The 22,743-nt window shown below is 45.2% G+C and overlaps 1 protein-coding gene and 1 pseudogene across 1 annotated transcript; both read right to left on the reverse strand.

Annotated features, from left to right (window-relative positions):
- Positions 1 to 13,575: 13,575 nt before the first annotated feature.
- LOC149346236 (uncharacterized) lies at positions 13,576 to 14,114 on the reverse strand (annotated as a pseudogene).
- Positions 14,115 to 14,790: 676 nt separating this feature from the next.
- LOC149346237 (uncharacterized) lies at positions 14,791 to 20,752 on the reverse strand. Its single transcript, XM_089541266.1, has 2 exons — positions 19,723 to 20,752; positions 14,791 to 14,936 (listed from the first exon to the last, which is right to left on the reverse strand). The coding sequence occupies exons 1-2, from the start codon at positions 20,750 to 20,752 to the stop codon at positions 14,791 to 14,793; spliced, it is 1,176 nt and encodes a 391-aa protein (XP_089397392.1).
- Between the last annotated feature and the right edge of the window lie 1,991 nt (positions 20,753 to 22,743).

The raw sequence follows: 22,743 nt of genomic DNA on the forward strand, positions 1-22,743 counted from the left end.
AGTTTTTGTTCTCTGATTTCTTTGATAACTTCTTGTGCTGTTTCATTTCTCTTTGTTAGTGTTCGCTTCGTTTGCTGCAAAGTTTTAACATTCCTTTTCAACTGAGTCATTTCTTCCTCAGAGGCAGTGACTTTTTCTTTGTACCTTTCTTTGGTGGATGAAGACACAGGCGGCTCCTCTTCAGCTTCAGGCTTTCCATGCTGTGGTGAACAGTTACTGGCTGGAGTGTCTTGATGCTTGCGGCCTGGACACTTTTTCTTCACCTGAAGTAGACGCCATATGTACTTCTGATGAGTCTCAAGTCATACAAAATTAAGAGCAGTAGCGATGCTATGTCTAATGTGCTGTCACTAACTTACTGCTTCATAAAGGTGGGTGTATGTTGTTTTTAATCTTGGCGAAAACCATCTTTTAAAATTATTGGCCTGTTTATTTTGTTAGTAGCTTGCATATTAATTAGATTTCTTCATGTTACCACCCAAGCGCTTACTGAACACATTTGCTGATTGAAGCCGCATCTGTAGCCTACAGTTATGAGTCTAAAAGCAGTTTTCTTACTTTGTGTCCTATAAAAACGAAAAAAAAAAAAATGTGGAGCTCTGCAAAACCTACACATAATAGCGGTCTCTATCCAATGTCATGGTTACAGCCTTGCTGAGGCAACCCGGCCAGACGGTAAATTTGATGTCATTTTCATCGAATGTCATTCAAAGGTAATGTCCTTCATTAGCTGTCACAATGAAAAATTTAATGACATTAGATAAAAACGACATCTGCAATGTAATGAATTCGAGAAACTCGGTCGCATCTCTGCAGTCTTTCCCTGCAGGGTTCAGGTGTCCACAGAGATGTGAGACAGACACTGCACCATTTCCTTTCCTCAAAAACCAATTTTAATTTTTTCTTCCTTTTTTAGTGAAGCTCGTTGCCAAATACAACGCCCAAGTGAGCACAGGTCGTGCACAGTGAAGTTTTTAGTTGTCAGTCAGCCACTGAACACTATCCTGGGTTATTAAGTGGGAAAAGCATAGAAATGTCTTGAAAAAATATGGATACAGTAAATTACTACCTGTACTCATAGCAGCAGAGGTTAAACAAAAACGCTAATTGAGTTCCTTGCTCAGGGTCTTCCAAGGTTACAGTGTTGTAATTATTACCGCACAGATTTGTTTCTGGTTCCTGATTACATCAACCAAGTTTGGCAGGCATGTGCAGTTTCACTCCGATGCCAATCTGTTTTGAAATTTGCAGTTTCTGTGGCCTTAGTTCGGGCAATTTCAGTGGGCAACACTGCCTTTTCGACATCGGGAACATCTGCGCACCGTCATTAACAAAATTTTGAAGCTTAATTTTGGCTATGGGGCATTTTTTGCCAGGATTTGTCTGTTTGTGCTTCTGCCTTCTAACACAGTCTGCTAAGTAATAAGAATAAATGAACTGCATGCCAGAATATAGAACATGAGCAGCATTTCCCGGCCAGCTTAGAACAGAGCAGAGAGCGCATGCTCGGCCCAAGCAGTAGGAGCTTTTTCTAAAAGAGGCTTAAAGAAGTTGCTGCTGTGACCTGCAAAATTGCGAATTGGTGCGGTAACCACACTACAAAATGGCATATGCTTTTTATACAAATGTGCAGCTGTGTCTGCACCTGTGTGACGTGTGTGTGGTTCTCCAAAAGGGTGCTACCGGCACTCAAATATGAGGCCTCCAGTGCTTGGGGGGTGGGGCTCTTTAAGAGACCATGGGCACTTGACCTCCAGTAGGCCCACACCACGGCAATTGCAGTGCCACAGACCATCAGGGGTTGCACCAAGGAAGGGAGCCTGGGGAAAAATTTTACCGGAGGTAAATTTATGCGCGACATAAAATGAATCAAGTTCCTTACAAAGTCACCAACTGAATGTGAATTGAACAGAAGCATACATCTGGATCAATCACAAAGCTGATTTCATGGAGCTCGAAGTTGAGATGACGGGCTTTCAAGAACTCCACGTACTCCTCCTTGGCCACATTCTCTTATCTGCACCCCATCTGACAGCCTCAATGTTGAGGGGGGGGGGGGGGGGGGGGGAGCGCTGCGGCAGGGCACTGTCCAAAAGGCCCTAGACATTTTTGCCTGCCTTCAGTGCTCGGATCTTAAAAAAAAAGATGCAGCCCTTTTACTTCACTTGCTTCTCTATGCTGGCACTATAAGCAAGTATTTACAGGTACAAAAATAAATTATCATCTGCTGCATGGTAGTGCCAGTGAAGCTTCCGTACCTGGCTTCATACCACAACGATGACTTGGTCGTTAGCCTCGTGGCTTTCTCTATTCGTTCAGTTTCACTCAACGGAACAAACATGTCTTCAAAGAAGTCGTCCTTTGTGCTCCACGCTTTTCCAGCATTCCTGGGTGAAAAAATCAGTTTAAGCATAATTTTTTCCCATCCAAAGCTTGCTGACTATATTTTCAAGTTGAACATCTTATTTCGGCTGAATGAAATATTGGGCAAACGCTCATTGCCCATGTTGATGGATCACTAAGTGACGTGTAATTAGCCATGGCAGTTACCAACTAGCTTTCATACGCCAGCTGATAATCTGAGCTAGACGTGCTAGAAGTGCCTACTCTGCCATGGTGAGAAAATTTCAGTGCTATTTTTTTCACCATTGGTAGTTAAAGGGCAACTCCGGTGATTTGTCGATGTTCATCTGTCGAAATGAAATTTTAAGTCTGTATTTTTTATGGCAGTCTGAGGTCTCATGTAAAATTTCGCACCTGAAAGTGGCGTAGTTTTTCCGCAAGCGAATTTTGAAGACAAGCGCTCCTAGGTGCGAGCTGACGCGAGCGGCACCTATTGATCGAGCAACTTCTACAGGCCACCCTGTACTGTGGCGTCACTGGCGTGGCGGCGTGTCAAGCTGGTCGGGTGCGCGTTGGCATTGGCAGTGCAGGGGGAAACTTAAAATTGGTTTTGTGGAAAGTAAATGACACAGTAACGGACACCCGAACCACGACATAGGGGAGGAATGAAAGAAGGAAGGAGTGAAAGAAGAAAGAGGTGCCGTAGTGGAGGTCTCCGGAATTATTTCTACCACCTGTGCTATTTTGCACCATCTCAACGTGCTTGATGTGATGTGTACACCAGAACGATGGACCACAGCAACTTGTGTTGTGCTGTGGGGTGCACAAATTCTTCATCTGTGACAACGGGTGTGATTTACCATAGGTTTCCTAGCGATAAAAACCTTCGCGACAAGTTGGTGATAACTGTCCGCCGTGTCTACTGGTCTCCGAGGAAGCATTCCCACTTTGTGCTCGGACCATTTTGTGCCAGATTGCTATGAAGACATTGTTTACCTCAGAGAGAGCTTTGGACTCGCTAAGGCTTCGTTTAACCGGCACTTGAAGGCAGATTCTGTGCCCATCGCAGCGACCAGCTGAACGAAGCGTGGCCGTTAAGAGGAAGCGGACTACGGTAAGCGTGCTCAAAGTATGTTTGATTGTAGAACTGTAGCTGGCTTGAATTCACTTCCAAAAGCTTGCCGTCGAGGCAAAGATTCGCAAAGAGTGGACTGTTGGTGGTGCATGCCCCTGTAAGGACATTGTGCACTGCGCCAACGTTCCGGCAGCAGGTTCTTTCATCAGACTGGGTCGGCTGACACTCGCCACACGAACAGCTGTCAGCGGGAGCATCACATTAACTTTTGTTCTGACGATTGTGTCACGAATGTATCCACGAGAAATGACTCAAGTACTTGCTTCTCTGACACCAGAGCGTCTCCATGCTGCAAGTGACGTGTCCTGTGGTGTGAATCGGCTGGCTCGCGTAGCGGTGGATCATACCTGAAAGGCGACTCGTCCAGTCCAAAATTATCGAATGAAGAACTGCAGATTGGGCTAGTTGGTGTAGATTCGTAGTGATGGTTCAACAGTGCAAACACACACAGACCAAGAAGGAGACAAGACACACACAGCGCTGAATGTGCTGTGTGTGTCTTGTCTTCTTCTTGGTCTGTGTGTGTTTGCGCTGTTGAACCATCATTATCGAATGAGTCATCTTCTAACGACTCGCTGGTCTCGGAAAAGCTGTTCTCCGCGCTTTCAGTCATGTCGACAGCGCGGCTCAGAGTAGTTGCAGCATCAAAGCAAAGTGGCACAGGAGTAAAAGGACCTAGAGGTGGTGCTTCTCGTCGCATGCCACTTTGCTTTGATGCACACGTGGAATGGACATACTAGAGTAGCCATGCCGTTCGCATGGTCAATCTAGAAGTGGATGCCCCTGTATGTCGATTTAAAATTGAACTGCTAGTAGTAACTACCTGATGCAGCACAGGAACTCACACATCAAGAAAGAAGTCTACAAAATCAAGCAATAGCAGAACATGTACATTGTGGGTTGATACTCATCTGTTACTGAATTGTGCATGGCAGTGGCAACAAGAATTTGCTATTCGGCGAACATAATAAAACATACTAATGCATGCAAACTCCGGTTTTGTGCAAATGTGCTTTCATGAAAACAGTTGATGGCACTCAAACATAAGAAATGTACGAACATGGTTGTTCATTTACTTTAAAAATGTGTACATTTCTTCATCCTATGAAGCTGAGTCTGTGTCCTCGGAAGCTATCTTTGGAACGCTTCTCAAAACTGCAGCACTTGAGCTGCTTGCCTTCTTCAGGCACTGAAATATTTCTATGTCCCTCACGTCGTAGGTCCGAGATGTGTGACTGGGTTCTGCAGCAAGCTTTTGTGCCTTCTTTCCTGGCCTGCTCAAGTTGAGCTGGTCAGCTGGGACCATGGTGGCCTGAAATATGACACAATTATGCGCAATAATAATTTAGTGCAGATGTTACTTGTTTCAAGAAAGCTGTCTGACGTCAATATTAAATTCACCTTTTTGGACCCTGCTGCACCCCAAGCACATAACTGCATGACACATCTGCGTTGTCACGAACCGCTGCCTCAAGCACGAAGAGTAGTACAGCAACGTGGCTGCACACTTCACCTAGTCTGCATTACAGTGCACTCGATGCTCACTCTCACATAAGAAGGATTTAGTGGAAGAAGTCAACTTACCCAGCTTTGCACTGACATTGGCCTGCCAGTATTCGTCCTGATGTGTCGTCGGCACGCACCCAAGTATCGTGGCCTTTTGCAGCTGCGGTTTGCGAATGCATGACCTTGGTACGCACAAAACAGATTTTCATATCACCTGGCCTCCACAGCCAACACTTTCTGACTAGTTCTGCACACGAAGGATAGTGGAGAATGCCAGGAGATTAACAATCCCAATGTTCTCATCCAAAGGCACAACGAAGGTAAAAAATTAAATTGCTTAACATATTCAGCGTTTAAGGCAAACGGTACTTTTTTGACCTAGGCCGTTGTGTCCACATCAGATATGGACTTCTCTGATAACAGCTTGGTCTCAGGAGTTGAGCGTCTGGGAGGTGTCTTGCTGTACGGAAGCTACCGAGGAAGGCTCCAGGTTAATTAATAAATGCACACATCGCGCAGCACGCAATGTGTGCGTTGCTGCCACAGCTCGAAGGCTGAAGGCATCCCGCTACTGCAGTCATTCAACTAGAAGGAACGGTTCAAAGGTACCATTGCGGGAATTAGAGAGTGTTCTTTTTTTGTTCTTTGATATTTGGTGGTTAAAATGTACAGTGATGCCACAAAGGTACAGAACTGCTACAAACGCCACACTACATGACTGTGTAAATAAAACAAGCGACTACGCAGCCATACAGTTGCTACGGCCCGTTGGCGTAGCTACCGTTGCCAAGCTTACCGTTATTTGCCGTGCAGTCGTAAGTACCGTGCGGTGGTGCTATTAAAGTACTGTGCGGAATGCATGGCACAGAATCCATGCTGCGTACAACACTCATTAGGGGAGGGACCTCGGGGCTTGAGAATAAACTGCTAGCTTCAGTTCGACATCCTGAATACCATAATGCGGGACCACACGTAGCTTTCAAAGTGCAAGCTAGAGCAGGGGATGATTAGTGAATTATAGAAGTGCACAGGCTCTCACTATGTGACCAGTTCACTGATGTGATGGCTGTTGTGATATCAGCGTAAGCCATGTGTACTGCCCAAGCTGCAAGCGCTGCAACGGTTTGAAACAGCTTGGCATTTCCAGCACGTCAGTGATTACACACCAAATTTAGTATACTAAGCACTTTTTTGATGCTGTCTTGCACAGAATGCTGCTTATGGTACCATGCTGCCATACAGAAACATGTGCATTCAGTTCCAACATGATAATTCACAGCTGTAGTAAAAGAACACAATAATGGCGCAAATAATATTCAGTGCAAATTAGTACTGTTGAGCAAATCCTTCGGAAAAGTGATTTTGCACATACCAGCCTGAAAAATCTTGGCACAGAGTGCCTCTTGCAGGTTTTTGTTCAGTTTCCGCAAAGTGGTCATTTCTGCCTTCAACCATAGGACTTTTTCGTGCAATTTGTGGATCATAGTGTCCTTCATTGCGTCCTCGTGGTCTGTGGCCTCAGCGAGCAGCTCCTCTTCAGCCTTGCGCTGAGAGGCCGCTTTTGCGGATTTGTCCGATTTTGCCTGGGACATAAGCACCCAGTTCACTGCTTTCAACTAGTGCATACACGCATCCAACACATTACAAGATGCTCTGCTTAGTTCGCTGCTACCCTCACTCACACTTCTAGACAAGAAATTGCAGTAGCCTGTGCAGTGCAATCAGTAGGGAAACATGGGTTCACGAAACTAGTTCCAGATGTCAGTACACTACTTGACAGTACAACTGCTTGGCACGATTTGTGTGCACCAGAGGCTAGTAAAACAAAAATCCTGCAGTGCAAGTCATAATTGAGTCATACTATTTCCTGAAGTTAGTACACAGCAGTTCAAATAATCATAAATATTTTACTTTTGTACCTAAGTGCATCATACTACCTGGTTTGCTTAAATCTGTGGTATCGTTTTGTCCAGATAGCAGTGACTAACGATCGACCGAGTCGCGATAATATAACTGGCACCTGCCGTTACAGTCGACATCTCAACGGCTTGACTGCGAAGGAAGTACAGAGGTGAGCAGGCATACCTAGAGCGCTGAAGCATTCATACACAAAGGATAACAACACAAGCACAGTGCCCGCAACAAAACAGCTGCAGTAAGGTTTCACGTTTTTTGTTCCTGTACACCGTTAAAGTGCTCTAGACAAACATGCTCACCCTTGCATGTATCAATGCAAATCTAAATGTTTCCCGACCACTTTGACATGCTGCTGTTCAGAACGAGTTAAGCAACTCAAAAACCCTATTTTAAAAAAATTAACACTACTGAGTGTAATTAAATGCACACGTCAACCTCATGGCAATCTGTTCCCAAACATTTTTTTTTGGCGGCTGATCCTCAGCGTGCCTGCGGGTTGCCTTGCCTCTGCTAGCATGCCATGCTGCCATTTCTTCCTCTGTTTCTGTAATTTTTGCGCAGAAAATCAATCATGCGATGCTCGATTCATGCAAAGAAAGTCAATTTCACAGTACATGGTAGGGTCCCCTTACCTGTCATGTGAAGAATGCGGGCGTTATAATAGCCACCGCACGTAGCCCCGTCACCATCCCAATACGCTTCGTAATAGCGGGCGCGGTCAAAATCCTCCACGTCTTTCGGACTAAAATTTGAGATGGAGAGGTGCTGCACGACGTGCTTCTCCGTCTCGTCTTCATATTGTATTAAAAGATACATTTTTCATGTAATAGATCCCACAAGAACAAAAAAAGCACGTTCGAGGTACGCGAAGGAGCACAAAATAGATACTGGATACGATCGGCTATATATGGCATAAAAACGGCTCGATTTGGAATGAACGCAGTTTGACATGGGATAAACTTTTCTTTCCGCAATTTCTACCCGTGTTTTCACCACGTACTGACTCCACGCCGGTGCTTAGGGAGCTATTATGAACACAACTGTAGCACAGCGCTGTGGGCCGCAGCCTAAGGTGCGAAGCACTCGTAGAGCAGTTGCTTTTTGCACTGCAGCTCATTCCGGCCTCCGAGATCTGATCTCGAAAACCGGAATTCTGCCTCCGAGATTCTCTAGATCTCGGAGGCCATTTTATTTTCTGCTATATTGATGCAAACTCATTAAACCGTACTATGCGGCCTAGAATATACTAGCCGTACATTTGAATGAGTGCGAACAGCGAATGGCAACCAATTACTGTTCAATTTTGCAGGGACGTACAGTTAACGAGAGAGGAATTTCGCCGGGCTAGTTGGTTCATATTACATAAAAATTACCGAGCGCTGCTGCCTGTGCCTCTCTTCTTCTTGTGCCGTCTGTCGCGCTGCTAATTTTTATATACAGTTAACGTGACATGTTGATTACTGAAGAGCATTGCATAAAGTGGATAAAATGAAACTTATTGAAAGCTGGACCATTAGCGAACATCTGAGCCAGTGAGTATGATATAAGAATGCCCTTAGATGCTTCTTCATACAGTACACAACCTATTTTTAGGCTGATAAGAACACTTAACACCTTGTGAACACATCAAACACGAGTACAGTGTTCTGCAACTTTATCGTAGCAGCCTTTAAAAATTCTCTCGTCTCCACCGGCTCGTTCGCGGTGAAACCGCGTACCAAGCTTGTGTATGGAGGGTAATTTTATCACTTACCGTCATCGCTTGCGTCTAGATCGAGGAACCAAAACCTGCCGACCCCAAGTTTCCCTAAAATGCGATGGTGGTGCCATATCGAAGGACCAGCACACCTCCGAGCGCTCGCCTCGGTGCCTTTCGCATCTTGGCGCTTTTCCCTGTAGATAACGCCACTACTGCCATTTGGAGTGTTGGCAGCTTTTATTTTCTTCACCTTGTCGCACACAATTCTGGTTTTGCATCATGCGTGGCCGAACCACGTACGTATCATTGTGAAACTTGATATGAGACAAAATACCTCAATACGCAAAGCTCCGTCCACGATTTCACATCAAACGAACCTCCGGTTGAGTTGGAAGAATTTGTCAAAGCTGGTACTATGAAACTGCAGAACTGTATATTGGGATACAACGAGATTGTCGCAACGTAAGCCGAAGACGTTAAAGAAATCAACAGTTGCAAACTACGTATTTCCCTGTGTATAAGCTGCACATTTATATAAGACGTGCCCCCATATATGCAGGCTTTCAACGACAAAATTTAGTATATAAGACGCACCTCTATATAAGACGCACCTCAATTTACCAAGTTACGGCCGTGAGACCTGCCTATACATGCATGCATACGCGACCATTGAAAAATGCTCCGTGTCTATGAGAACATGGCACGAAATCACGATGCATCCTCAGCCTCATGCGAATTGTCACCAGAAATGTCACCAGGCCAAGGTTTGGTGGTTTAAACCCCAACCAGACCAAAACCCCTTCTTTTTTTTTATGCGGAAACACGTGGGCCTCAGTGATTATTCTCTCGTGCGTGTACCTTTTTGTTGTTAAGTTCTTGGTGCATTTCACCATAGCACGTAGCCAGGCAATTGCTTTAACCTGCGAAACCAATAGAGCAGGAGCTTGGAAAGCGGGGGGGGGGGGGGGGGTAAAGTTTGTAAATTGGTTTTTGAGGAAAGGAAATGGCGTAGTATCTGTCTGGCACATCTCGGTGGACACCTTGGAACAGTGAACACCTCAATCTTGGAACAGTGGACACCTCAATCGTGCTTTAAGCTGTATGGCGGTAGTGACATATGTGCGCTGCATGCGTTTGCATTGACAATGTTGTGCCAGAAACTGAAGCCATAGGCCGGCGGCATTCGTTGTGTTCATTGGTGTTGGCGTTAATAACGTTATACACTCCGATCATTTTAAGGAAAGGAAATGCGCATAACTGGCTCCCTGGGACAGTGGACGCCTAAATCGCGCTTATAGGTATGTGGGGTGATGAGAGAGAGATGTGGGCTGGATGCGTCGCTGACAACTCTGAGCGAACTCTCGCGATCAACCATTAACTGCCACCTGCCTGGGTGGCAGGGTGGATGGGGACTTTTATGTAGATATAAAAGACACACAGGAATTTTTTACCACTTATGCGGGAAAACATCCCGTTCCTCTCGCTCGTAACGGCTCCCATGACTGTGACAGCCTCTCGAAATACTTGCGTAGACCTCGTCCTTGAGAACCAGACATTGGTGCTGCAAGTTGAGCATATATCCATCTATCTCCGACCACAAAACTTCCTTCATGACAACCATGGTTCATGGTTCATCGGGGTTTAACGTCCCAAAGCGACTCAGGCTATGAGGGACGCCGTAGTGACGGGCTCCGGAAATTTAGAACTGTTAGTGGAGTGTTTCTTGAAGAAGGCATATGTGTGAAAAATGACAAGTTGTCTGTAATTGTACACACACGTCTTGCTCACATTCTTTGCCTGAATGTATCGGAAAGCTGAAACAGCTGCTGCGCTCAAATTTCGCATTAGGAAGTAACGTAACCGTCGGCAATTTTTTCGGGACCCCGAATAATACTCCGAGGGCACGTAGGGCTACTTACATACTGTGAATGCGAAAGCATTAATGCATCATCGTGAGCATTCGATCGACCTGAACGCAGGTTGCGCCCTGAGAAATGAAACGAAGACACGCCTTTCAACCAGCGTTCCGGTAGGGATTCCTAAACCAAATCAAATCAAACCGTCCAAAATCAGTTCCAGATTTTGAATGTCCCGCCCTAATTATTGACTGAAGCGATGCCATGTTCAAGGTCTGCGTGGTGTGAAGTCAATGGTGATCTCAGATAAATTAAAAATTCCATGAAATCGATGCAAAAATTATTATATAATACCCGGCCTGGACCCGCCATTCCATTTACCTTACACAATAACGCAAAGCACGCTAAAATTCTAGAGGTGAATGCCCCTAAATTTGAGCTTATTTTGTTTCTGACGGTGGCAGCATCTTCCATCGGGTAGTCTAGCCACACTACCACGGATCCTGCTCGAGTCTTTTTTCCCTGAGGATTGCGGAGGAGCAACAAGTGAGCGTTTCTTTCGAGCTTCACCCTTGGCCTATTCTTCCTGCAATGAACACGCCACGTGCAAAGCACTACCGCCGCTATCTAGAGCCCGGTGAAACGTGCCCTATTCCGAAGCAAACTGCTTATAATCAACGCCTGAAGCTGGATCAGCAGCGTGGAGTGGTGGCCTTTGCCGCGGACATCTCGGAAAACGAAGCGGAACGCGCGAGCGCGTCCGGTGCAGCCGACAGCGCTCTTGCTGGCCCAAGTGTGGCGAACGGTGCTGCTGTTCACCAAACCTCGCCTAGGAGTGCCAGCAATGCTGCAGATATTGCCGACAGTCCTCCTGCTGCCCCAAGTAATACTGCGCCTGACCAAACTTCGTCAAGGTGGACTAGCAGCACAATGGTGGCTGAGGAATTCATCGGTAATGCAAGCACAGGTGGAGAAAGTTACGCCTGCGAGAGCGACAACTCCGACCTGGAAGCCGAAGATTACTGGGATCCAGACGACAATTGAGTAAAAAGCTTCATGGAGAAATGTTCGAGGGAAACCTTGCCAAACCAGGCGTTAACAAAAGTGCAAGCTCTCCTCCTTGTTCTGGCGTATGTCGTCAATTCAGGGCTGTCATGGACACAAGTGGAAGGACTACTCGTGCTAGTGAACACTCTTTGTGGCACTGAAGTAGTGCCAAGTAGTAGGTATATGTTCAGGAAGCTGTGGAAAGACAGAAGGAACTCCATCGACATACATTTCTTCTGCTCCACATGCTTGGTTTCCTTTGGCAGAAAGGCACGTAATGCAGCATCACAAGCTTTTGCCTGTGTGACATGCCAGGTGACTTATACCACTCAACAGATGATGAGAAGTGGCAGCTTCTTTCTGATATTTGACTTGAAGAGGCAGCTTCGTGATAAAATGGGGTGGCATACACAGCAGTTGCATGAATGTTTCACAAGCGTATGGTGTGTATCGTGATGTCACGCATGGACGCATGTATCGAGCATCAGGCATCATTTAAACATGGACTTGTCTGACATTACAGTAACACTCAACAGTGATGGGTCCCCTGTGTTTAACTCCAGCAAGTGCAGTGTGTGGCCGATCCAGTTGGTGGATGTTGAAAACGAAAGCCCGCGGAGTTTAAAAAATGCCACGTGACAGCGCGCTCCGTGCGCCCGCATTCGCCGCGATTGCAGCGCTTTCATCCTTGCTTTGTAAAAAGCATCACTTCGCGCCTTTCGTGCTGCCCAAGACAGGGCTTCGCATTGAGCTTGGTTCCAAGATAAGCGCCAGTGAGCACGGGCGGCAGTTGAAAGAAAGCGCGGCTCCCGTTTCTGCGGCGATAATTGCGCTCTCACGAATTTGGGAGCAAGATCCCAACAAGCAAAGATGCATATAACAAGCTTGATAACGTCGTGTTGAATCACGATGAAAGACGGAAGCCGCGCTTCCTTTCAATTGCTGCCCGAAACCACCGGCGCTTATCTTGGAACCAAGCACAATGCGAAGCCCTGTCTTGGGCAGCACGAAAGGTGCGAAGCGGGTAATGCTTTTTACAAAGCATGGATTAAAGCGCCGTGGCGCATTCGGGCGCACGGAGTGCACTGTCATGTGGTATTTTTTAAACTCCGCGGGCTTTCGTTTTCCCCTAATAAAATCGGCCTCGCTAAGTCGATCTCATTGGAAGTGCCTGGGTTGGACAATATTTGTGAAGCTCCACAGCTTTCCTATTGACGCCTGAACATTTCAAGCTATATTTAAGAAGTTAATTTATCTCGACTAATTATTCAAATAGGAGGAGCGAAAAAATGGTACTGTACCTTTAGATAAACCCTAACAACATCCACGCGATTTCAGTTCTGAAGGCAACTTAGTTCTTTTATAAATCTTGGTCCAAGTTAGCTGGGACACCCTGTATACAATTACGCTGCACTAATTAGACGTCTTAATTAACATTATTAGGGTTGACTAAAAATGTAACTTTTCGTGTCAATATCAAGTCATATATCGTTGGATAGCTTATGTGAGTACAATTGTCAAATCCAAACTCTGCTTTAGATTCTTCAAATAAGTGTACAACGTGCGAGGATGTGGCAGGGGAAGAAACCCATTTTCATGAAGAAATATGTACACCGATGTCGATTTTATCTTCAGCAGCATGCAGTCATGAAGCCATTCCTTCTTGTACCTGTTGGCAAAGATTTTTTTTTTTTTCGTAGCGAAGCAGGCAAAATGTACAAATCTCAATAAATAAAACGCTGAGCAATGTGCCTATCTATTTGAAGCTTACCGTACTGCTTTTTGCGACTTTGCGTTCACTTTCATTAAACACTGATCAAAAATTAACTTTTCACTCTTTGACAGCTTGTGCAAATTTAGTTCAGTTTTTCGGTGTTTTGCCTCTTGAGCTGCCACCCTGGCGAGCTTCAGTTGGCAGCGCTGAAGTCGTTGCTCCAAGCAACGGATATGTGCCTTCAATTATTTTAGCTGCGAGAAGCTGCATACAGCTCCCTCCGTTTGACAGGCGGCGTCTACACGTCCGTTTTCGTTCACCTCAGTGCCTACGTAAAAGAAAGAAGGGAAAATATCACTCATAGATCTCCCGTGCGTCGTACATGCAAGCAGCACGCAAGCAACAAGGCACACGCATGCCTACTTTCATTACCTGCGCCAGTCTCCGTTGCATCTGCGCCCGTCAAACTCGAGCACATCGTCGCTGCAGCGCCAGAGCTCTCCAGATCAGCTGACGGCTCCCGGCGACGCTTGGTAACCTTGAGCTGCCGAGGTGAGTGAGTTGTGCGCTTTTTCGGATTTGACAATACGCAGGGAGGCCTTCGAAAATCCTCGGCACGGCATCCGGCAAAAGTTTTGGCACATCGCGCTGCGACGTCACCACCACGCCATCAACTACCCATTGATCTGCACGCACAATGTCACTCGCATCGAAGTGCTTTTCACAGACATGCACATGCGGGGAGTGAAAACTGAAGCCAGAAGTTTCTTGTCGTGGTATGGCGCGCTTCCACTTTAGCCGCCGGTCGCTGTCACTGGGCAGGCAGAACATCGTCACTTTTTCTTCATTTCCCCTGTACCCAGAGCGGCATCCAGGTACGTAACAAGTACGCGGCATCCTGACCTGACTTTCAGGCACACCCAGGGCACATTCTCATGAGACACAGCACAGGGAGAAGCCGAAAACTGCGAACACACATGCCACGCTATTCCGCACTGACAGCAGCTGCCGCCTTCGGTCGCCGCCGCGATGCCCCTCCGCTGCACGCAGCGCCGCACTGCGGCCGCCGCTGGCAGCGCACAAAGCTCTCCCATAGCGTGACGGCGAAGTGTCATGACCAGTAAAAGTATCGAGGGACTCTGGTATAGGTGTACTGAAGTTCTTAGGAGTTGGCTATAGTTACTTTGTGAACTTCTGTTCCGCTGTGATGAAGCCACGCTGTTCTCTAAACACTAAAATAAAAATTGATGCAGTTGTTAATTTGTCAAGTTTATTTCGGGAGTTGGAAAACTTGCCGCAGAATGTCAGTTTTTCCCCTGTGCATTTTCTGCCATTCCTTCAGCGCAGCTTCTCGTTCTGCATGTCGTTTGGCCCGATGTTCTTCTTTTTCAGTGTCTTTTGCCACTTTTCGGCTTGCCTTCTCTTCATGCAGAGCACGCATCTCCGCAAAAAAAAGAGCTGCATGTGTTGGATGCGCGTTGAGTTTTTATGACAGGCCCCAGTTGTCCCTCACTCTGCTTGCGCAGTGGTGCTGTTTGTTCTCCTTGCCCTCTGACGTTGACGCTGGAGACACTCACTCGACTGCGCTGCTGTCGATGTCCGCAATTGCTGCAGGTGTGGCTGGTGACGAGTTTTGTCCTTTGTAGATGGCCGCCAATGTGTCCCTCTGTATCTCAGGCTCAATGCTGTCATCAGTGCCCTGGATTTTTCGAATCTCATCTTCAAATGAGACATCACATGGGGATACACCAGACTTATTGTTATTGTCATTTGCATTCTTGCGCCTTCATATCGCTGTTTTGTATCTGTTTCGCACTGTTCAGCTGTTTTCGTGATGCCAAGTACTTTGGAGGCTCCTGAAAGTTGTTTGAACGCTTGTTTTCTGTTTGTGAATTTTTTAAATGGTCCAATTTGGCGAAAATACTTTCAACACGTCGCGGTCAACTAAGAGCTAGCCCATACACAAACCCGGTAAGTCTCTTTCCCGGGTAGCCAGCTGTAATTTTTCAGCAGCACTGATTTTCTTTCTTCACTTTCAATTTCATGCATGGCATCTAGCTGCTGCACTTTGGTCAAACTTCGCAGTTTGTCAGCGAGTGCCATGCAAGAATGGTATGGCAGATCTTGCGTCTGCTGTTCAGACTTCATTGTTTCATGATATCCGTTGCAGGCACACTGAAGCTACTTGTAGATGCATGTCCTCTGAAGAGCTGGAAATATAATTTTTGTATTACAGTTCATCCTGTTTGAAAGCATTTCCACTTTACCTTCCTGTGGTGGTGGCAAGTTTACGAGCCTTTGCTGCCTTAGGAGTGCTAGAAAGAAGACAGCGACTCAATTTAGCAAAATTTCATAAGTACACTAATGAATAGCAGCAGGCTATCATAACGAAAATACCTTTCAATGTCCAACTGAGCGCCCAACTTGGCATCTAGCTCAGCTTCCATTTCGCTCCTTTCCAGTGACCTACAATAAAGACAACATTGCTGTTTCACCATTCTGTAACGCAGTAGTGACCAGTTTTTCTTCACCTTTCCGCACTTGCAGATCTTGTAGGTCGAGGTGGTCCAGTTGGACTTACAGGAATGTGAAGGAGCTCCTGTGACTGAGGCTCTTCAATTGCTTGAGTGGCCTCGGTATGTGCAATTCTTCAGCAGGATCATATCATCATCATCATCAGCCTGACTACACCCACTGCAGGGCAAAGGCCTCTTCCCTATTTCTCCAATTGACTCGGTCCTGTGTTAACTACAGCCATGTTATCCCCGCAAACTTTCTAATCTCATCTGCCCATCTAACTTTCTGCCACCCCCTTGCTACGCTTACCTTCCCTCGGAATCCAATTCATTACCTTTAGTGACCGTCAGTTATCCGGCCATCCCATTACATGTCCTGCCCATGCCCATTTCTTCTGCTTATTTATTTATTTATTTATTTATTTATTTATTCACGTTGCCTCACAGGCTCCAAGCATGGAGTATTGTGTGAGGGGGGGATTACATAAATAGGGGTAATAACAGGAGCATGCATGACATGATTATATAATGCTGATTGACTGTTAGTACTCATTAAACAGTAAGAACATCATTACACAATGCCAACTGACTGTTAGTACTCACCATAAAACAATAAGAACATCATTACACAATGCCAACTGACTGTTAGTACTCACCATCAAACAATAAGAACATCATTATACAATAGTTATTGACGCGTCAGTAATTAGAAAAAATGGCTGTTATTTCGGTCCTAAAAGAAGCTGGATCACGAATATTGACGATGTGTTGCGGAAGACCATTCCAGTGAACAATAGCCTGCGGCAAAGCGGATGAATTGAATGCAACGGTTTTACCTGAAAGGCGTTGAAAGCTGAGATGGTTGTTTAAACGGCGCGAGGTGCGGTGAGGTTGGGCAAGAGGGAGAGTCGAATGATTAGTGCTATAGACTATTTTGTGAAATAAGCAGACTAGGGCAATTAATCTTCGTGATTGCAAGGTACAAAGAGAGAGCGATAATTTAATGTTTGTGACGCTTGAGTGACGGTCATAGTTTCTGGAGATGAAACGCGCAGCACGATTTTGGACTGATTCAAGGGAGTTAATTAAATAAGCCTGGTGAGGTGACCAAATGGATGACGCATATTCGAGTTGCGGACGAACAAATGTTTGATAGGCGAGCTTACGGGTAGTAGCAGGAGTTCCATGAAGATTCCGTTTTAGGTAGCCTAAGGTCCGGGATGCTTTAGCTGTTATTTTCTGGATATGAGTGGACCAGGACAAGTTACATGAAAAATGGACACCGAGGTATTTGTAAGAAGACACCTGAGAGACTAAGCTTTTATCGAGCATGTAATTGAACGAAGAGTTAGATTTTTTGCGGCTGAATGTCATTAACTTGCATTTTTCAGTGTTAAGTGACATTTGCCATGATGAACACCAAGCGGTTACATGATCGAGGTCCCTTTGAAGTGCAAGATGATCTGCAGGTGATCGGATTTTGCGGTAAATTATGCAGTCATCTGCGAACAAGCGAATGGTTGATGTAATGTTGGATGGCAGATCATTAATGTAAATCAGGAACAGCAACGGGCCCAGGACGCTTCCTTGAGGAACACCAGATAGAACATCGCTAAACGGAGATGAGTGGCCGTTAACAACTGTGAACTGTTTACGAAAAGACAAGAAATTCCTTAGCCATGAGGTAGTTAGTGAGTCTAGGTTGAGGGAAGTAATTTTACCTATTAAGCGTGAATGCGCAACGCGGTCGAATGCTTTTGAAAAATCTAAGAATATGCAGTCTGTTTGGAAGTTCTCGTCCATGTTGTGTAGTAGCTCGTTAGTAAATTCCAGTAGTTGAGTCTCACAAGAGAAGCCTTTCCTGAACCCGTGCTGGTTAGAAAAAAAGAAATTATTACTATCTAGATGCTGCGCCACTGCTGATACGATGATGTGTTCGAGGATCTTACATGGGACAGATGTCAAAGATATAGGGCGATAATTTTGCGCGTTCGTTTTATCACCTGATTTGAAGATGGGGATAATTTTACCAATTTTCCAATCCCTTGGAATCTCACCAGTTGATAGCGACTGACGAAAGATATGGAAGAGAATATTGCTTGAATGGATCACTGTGTTTTTGAGAATTTTTGTATTAATATCATCAATACCAGCAGAAGTCGAAATCTTGAGATTGTTTATTAATGCTGCAATACCGGAGACACTTATTTCTATGGGACTCATGTACTGGTAATCGGCATCTACTAATGGTGGAGTAGTGGAATGGTCTTCCTGTGTGAACACTGAAGAAAAATAATTATTAAATATAAGTGGGCATTCTTCTTCTATAACTGGAGCACCAGTGTTATCCAACAACGAAACAAGAACCGGAGTGTCAGTAGGTGATATCGTTTTCCAAAATTTTTTAGGGTTGTGTGTCATAAGGGATTGAAGGTCATGGGAATAATATTTAAGCTTTGCTTTGCGGATGGCACTACAATATGTTTTTTCGGCGATTTTGTGTTTCTGCCATGAAGCCGGTGTGCCAAGGCGTTTGGCAGCTTTGAAAAGTCGCTTTTTCTTGTTTTTTAGTGCATGTAGCATCCTATTGAACCATGGTTTAGACGCGTTCGTGCGGAGGGTGAGCAGTGGTATATGACGGTGCACTAATTCCAGTAAACTATTTTTGAACAAAACCCAGTTATCGTTGGCCGAACGCTGAGAAAAACTCGGAAGATATGTGTCACAAAAGGATTGTAACCCGATATTAATGGCATTGTAGTCAGCGCGGTTATAATCAAAAATGCGTTTATGTGTTTGTGCACGTGCGCATGGAGGCATGGAAATCGTGAAATTAAGCAGTTCGTGATCACTGAAGCCATCAGAATAAGAGATAGGGCTTATATTGTCTGGGACTGACGAGAATACGAGGTCAAGCTTATTGTTACCTCGGGTAGGTTTTTCGACTAATTGGACCAAAGAGAAATCGAGAGTTAGTTGAACAAAATTAGTGCTATCACGTGTTCTCGAACTTAAGGTCGGCCAGTCAATTTCGGGAAAGTTGAAGTCACCTAGAAGACAAATACTTGCTTTTGGAAATTTAGCTTTTGCTTCAGTTAGGTTATCATGTAGATCGGAGACGAATGATTGCGGACTATCTGGTGGTCTGTAACAAACTCCAAGAAGATGCTTGGAAGATGGCGATGTGATGCAAACCCACAAAATTTCTAATTTACTAGGAATATCAATGAGAAAAGAAGTTATATGCTTTTTAGCTGCAATCAACACCCCTCCTCCCCTTCTGTCGCTCCTATCGTTTCTGTAGATAGTGAAACTGTCCATATCAGGCAAGACTTCATCGTTCCTAATATCTTTATGAAGCCACGTTTCGGTTAGTATTAAAATGTCGCATTCACAATTGTCAAGGTATGAACAAAGTTCGATGCGCTTAGGAAGGATGCTGCGTATGTTAGTGAAAAGTAAGGAGAGCTGCGATTGCGCGGTGTTATTGCGGTAAGATGTTCGTTCTTTCCTGATGACACGTGTAGCCGAGCAACACCTTACCTATGCGGAAGATAGTTTTACGGTGTCAGTAGCGGCGTCGTATACGTAAACACTATCGTTTATTCTCAGCTTATCGACATTTAGCTTGTACGGAACTTTTTGTGGTTTGGCAAATTCGATCAACTTCTTTCTAGCCAGTCGTGTCTGGAAGGAAAAATCTTCGCGCACAGCGTAGTTAGTTCCTTTCAGCTTGATGCCGTTCCCAATGATCTGTTGTTTGTCCTTAAATAATGTGAATTTTACCATCACTGGCCTGCACTTTTCCGGGTCGTATTTACCAATGCGGTGTGCCCGTTCTATTTGCGATGAATCTACTGTAATGTCCAATTCATTCTTGCACAGGTCAATCACTTTCGTTTCAGCACTTGGCCATGTCTCAGATATGTCATCGGAAAGGCCGAAAAAAAGTAAGTTGCAGCGTCTCAGCCTGTTTTCCGCGTCATTACAACGCGATTCAATAATTCTGAGCTGGTCAGAGATGACGCTGGAAACTGCACAAGGAGAATCAGCCGAAGACGTAGCGGGATTGTTTTTTAGATCTGAAACGTCCACTTCAACACTGCGAAGTCTAGAAGACAACTGCTTCAGTTCAATGTCTACTGACGCTTGCCACTGCTTCAACTCTCTCAAATCACTTCGAATTCCATCTTGGCCGGATTCGATCCTTTGTACAGTCTCCAGCACAGTAGCCAGGATGTCATTAGAATCAGGTCCGGGGTTTGTTTCCACATCCCCGGAAAGAATTAAGAGTAAACTACTTAAGCAATGTTGCACAGTTTCCTCGCATGCTTCTAGGGCATATAACCACTCTCTGGGGCACGACACCAAAAACAAGCAGCGATTCTTGCTTCTTAGGCAAGTGCAATGATCAAGGTAACTCACCTGGAACAGTGTGAAAGGTAAGCGCTCCATTGCCAATACGGCGTCGTGCCCCAGAGGGGCGTTCACGGGCAGCAGCTTATATTCCGTGTGGCCGGCGCTGATAGTGGTATCGCTGCTGATGAACGACCGCGGTTGCCAGCCGAAGAACAGGTTTCCTTCCAGATGGATCTGTAGGCAAGGCTGTTGCGTCCAATCCGCGGGTTGATTCGCGTTCTCAACTGGGCAGGTGAAGACCACGTCCGATGCCAAACAAGGTAGCGATGAGCCAAGGAGTAGGGCAGCCTGGAACAGTGTGAAAGGTAAGCGCTCCATTGCCAATACGGCGTCGTGCCCCAGAGGGGCGTTCACGGGCAGCAGCTTATATTCCGTGTGGCCGGCGCTGATAGTGGTATCGCTGCTGATGAACGACCGCGGTTGCCAGCCGAAGAACAGGTTTCCTTCCAGATGGATCTGTAGGCAAGGCTGTTGCGTCCAATCCGCGGGTTGATTCGCGTTCTCAACTGGGCAGGTGAAGACCACGTCCGATGCCAAACAAGGTAGCGATGAGCCAAGGAGTAGGGCAGCCTGGAACAGTGTGAAAGGTAAGCGCTCCATTGCCAATACGGCGTCGTGCCCCCTGCTTGATTTCAACTAGGGTGTCATGAACTCGTGTGTGTTCCCTGACCCATTCTGCTATTTTCCTGTCTCTTAGCGTTACATCTATCATTTTCCTTTCCACGGCTCGCTGCGTTGTCCTCAACTTAAGCTGGACTCTTTTTGTTAGCCTCTACGTTTTTGTTCCATAGGTGAGGATCAGTAAGATACAGCTGTTACACACTTTCCTCTTGAGGCATATTGGTAAGTTGCCGTTCATAACCTGAGAGTGCCTGCTGAATGCGCTCTGCTCCATTCTTATTCTTCTAGTGATTTCAATCTCGTGGTCTGGAACTGCGGTCCTGCCCTAAGTACATGTATTCACTCATGCAGTATCATGTAGTGTGCCATGAACCAAGCTTGCATGCACCAACCGATGGTTTAAAGAATCCTTGCATCGTGGCTTAACTCTGTCATGAGTTCCTGTTCCTTTCTTGTCCTCACTACCAAAAAAGTAATCATAGCAAGTGGCTTTCCTTTTATGCATGCCTTTGGGTGTCGGCACTTTAGTAGTTTGACATACTGTTTCAAAACAAACTATACATTCTAGCAAAGCAAGAAAAGAAATTCTCTGCCTATTACTTATGTGTATAGTTCAAGCCTGTAATAAAGAACTTTTTTCTACACTGAGGTTACTTTGACTCCACCTGATGCCTGTAATGGCAATAAACGCTTATATTACCCCCCCCCATTGAAACGTGAGTTGAAGGTAAACATGTGTGTTCAGTTCGTAGTACAAAAGAAAGCTTTGGCTTCAAACAGTACTGCAGACCTACTTAACACACATGTAGCGAGTGCTGTTTAATGTGAAAGGAGTGGTGAATTACTACCTGCTTCAGGGCATATTAAAGTTATTTAGGTGCACAGGCTTAGTCAAATAAAATTATAGCTCAAATCATCTGACTTGCTTTCGTGCTGTGCCATGCGGCTTATTTCCCGTGATCTTCCACGTTCTAAATGTCTAGTAGGGAGACAAACTTTTGTTTCCACACTGAATTCATTCTGGATCTCCAAGGGTTTAGCAAGCCCCAAAACACGTCTAAGAAATGAATCATAGGGACTGTGTATTGTTGACAATGGCTGTATTTGTGTCTTTCAGAACATGCTTCATGTGAGGTTCCCATTCATATTAATACTGACAACGTGCTAATAGTTGAAAGTAGTGTTATAACTCACTCTTTTACAGTGGCAAATCTCACATTGCTGCAAAGGCTGAAAAAGTTTTAAGAAAAAGCATTTCTTAGCCAAGTTCAAGCACAGAAATACGACATGGAGTCTCAAATATCTTGCACAAGATATAGTTACCTTGAAAAAAGGGGTGTTCTGCGTCAGTGCATTCACGTGAAGGCACTTCATGCTACAAATCAACAGGACCATCTAATCTGAAAAGGAATAACCATATTGCAGAAAAAGAAGGAATTTTTTGTTATGTTACGAAAACTAGTTAGGAAACAGAAAAAAGTGCGCTTGTCACACATAATGATAAAGTAATAAATAATCGAATGCCCAAACTTCGATACATATTGAGAGAGCCTGTCATGCGAGTTCACTTTAAGTAGGTTACCTAAAGGGGTTGTAACACATGCATGCAAAGCATTCTGCAGTAGTACTGACATAAGATGCGGTAACATGTCTACAGTAATGTTAGTGGTGTAGGAAAGTACATTCTCATTGCTCTGTTGGAATATGCAAACCCTTATCTGAGGCATATGTCCCTCAACTACTACCCAGTTCCAAAATGCGCAACAGATTTCAAAACAAGCGGCATGATTACTGAACTTACATTGGTTGCCGTGAAACTGGCTCTATAATAGCCATCATGGAATCAAAATGCTTCCACTTTAGGACTGGAATGTCATTCCTTCCTACCCCACTTTTCATTTCGTTTTTATTTGATTGCGGCACTTTAGAAAAGTGTCTTTTAAGTTCTTAAATTTCTTCTGGCAGGTCAT

Source organism: Amblyomma mixtum, chromosome 4, assembly GCF_055824585.1.
Source record: "Amblyomma mixtum isolate Tamu chromosome 4, ASM5582458v1, whole genome shotgun sequence".
NCBI classification, from domain to species: Eukaryota; Metazoa; Arthropoda; class Arachnida; order Ixodida; family Ixodidae; genus Amblyomma; species Amblyomma mixtum.

Bases quoted from the DNA above. Each gene is read 5' to 3' on its own strand.
- LOC149346237 (XM_089541266.1), bottom strand. From the start codon at position 20,752: ATGGAGCGCTTACCTTTCACACTGTTCCAGGCTGCCCTACTCCTTGGC. The intron at 14,937-19,722 runs GTAATGACGCGG...TCTCATTTGAAG, and splicing joins CAGAATTATTGAATCGCGTT to ATGAGATTCGAAAAATCCAG.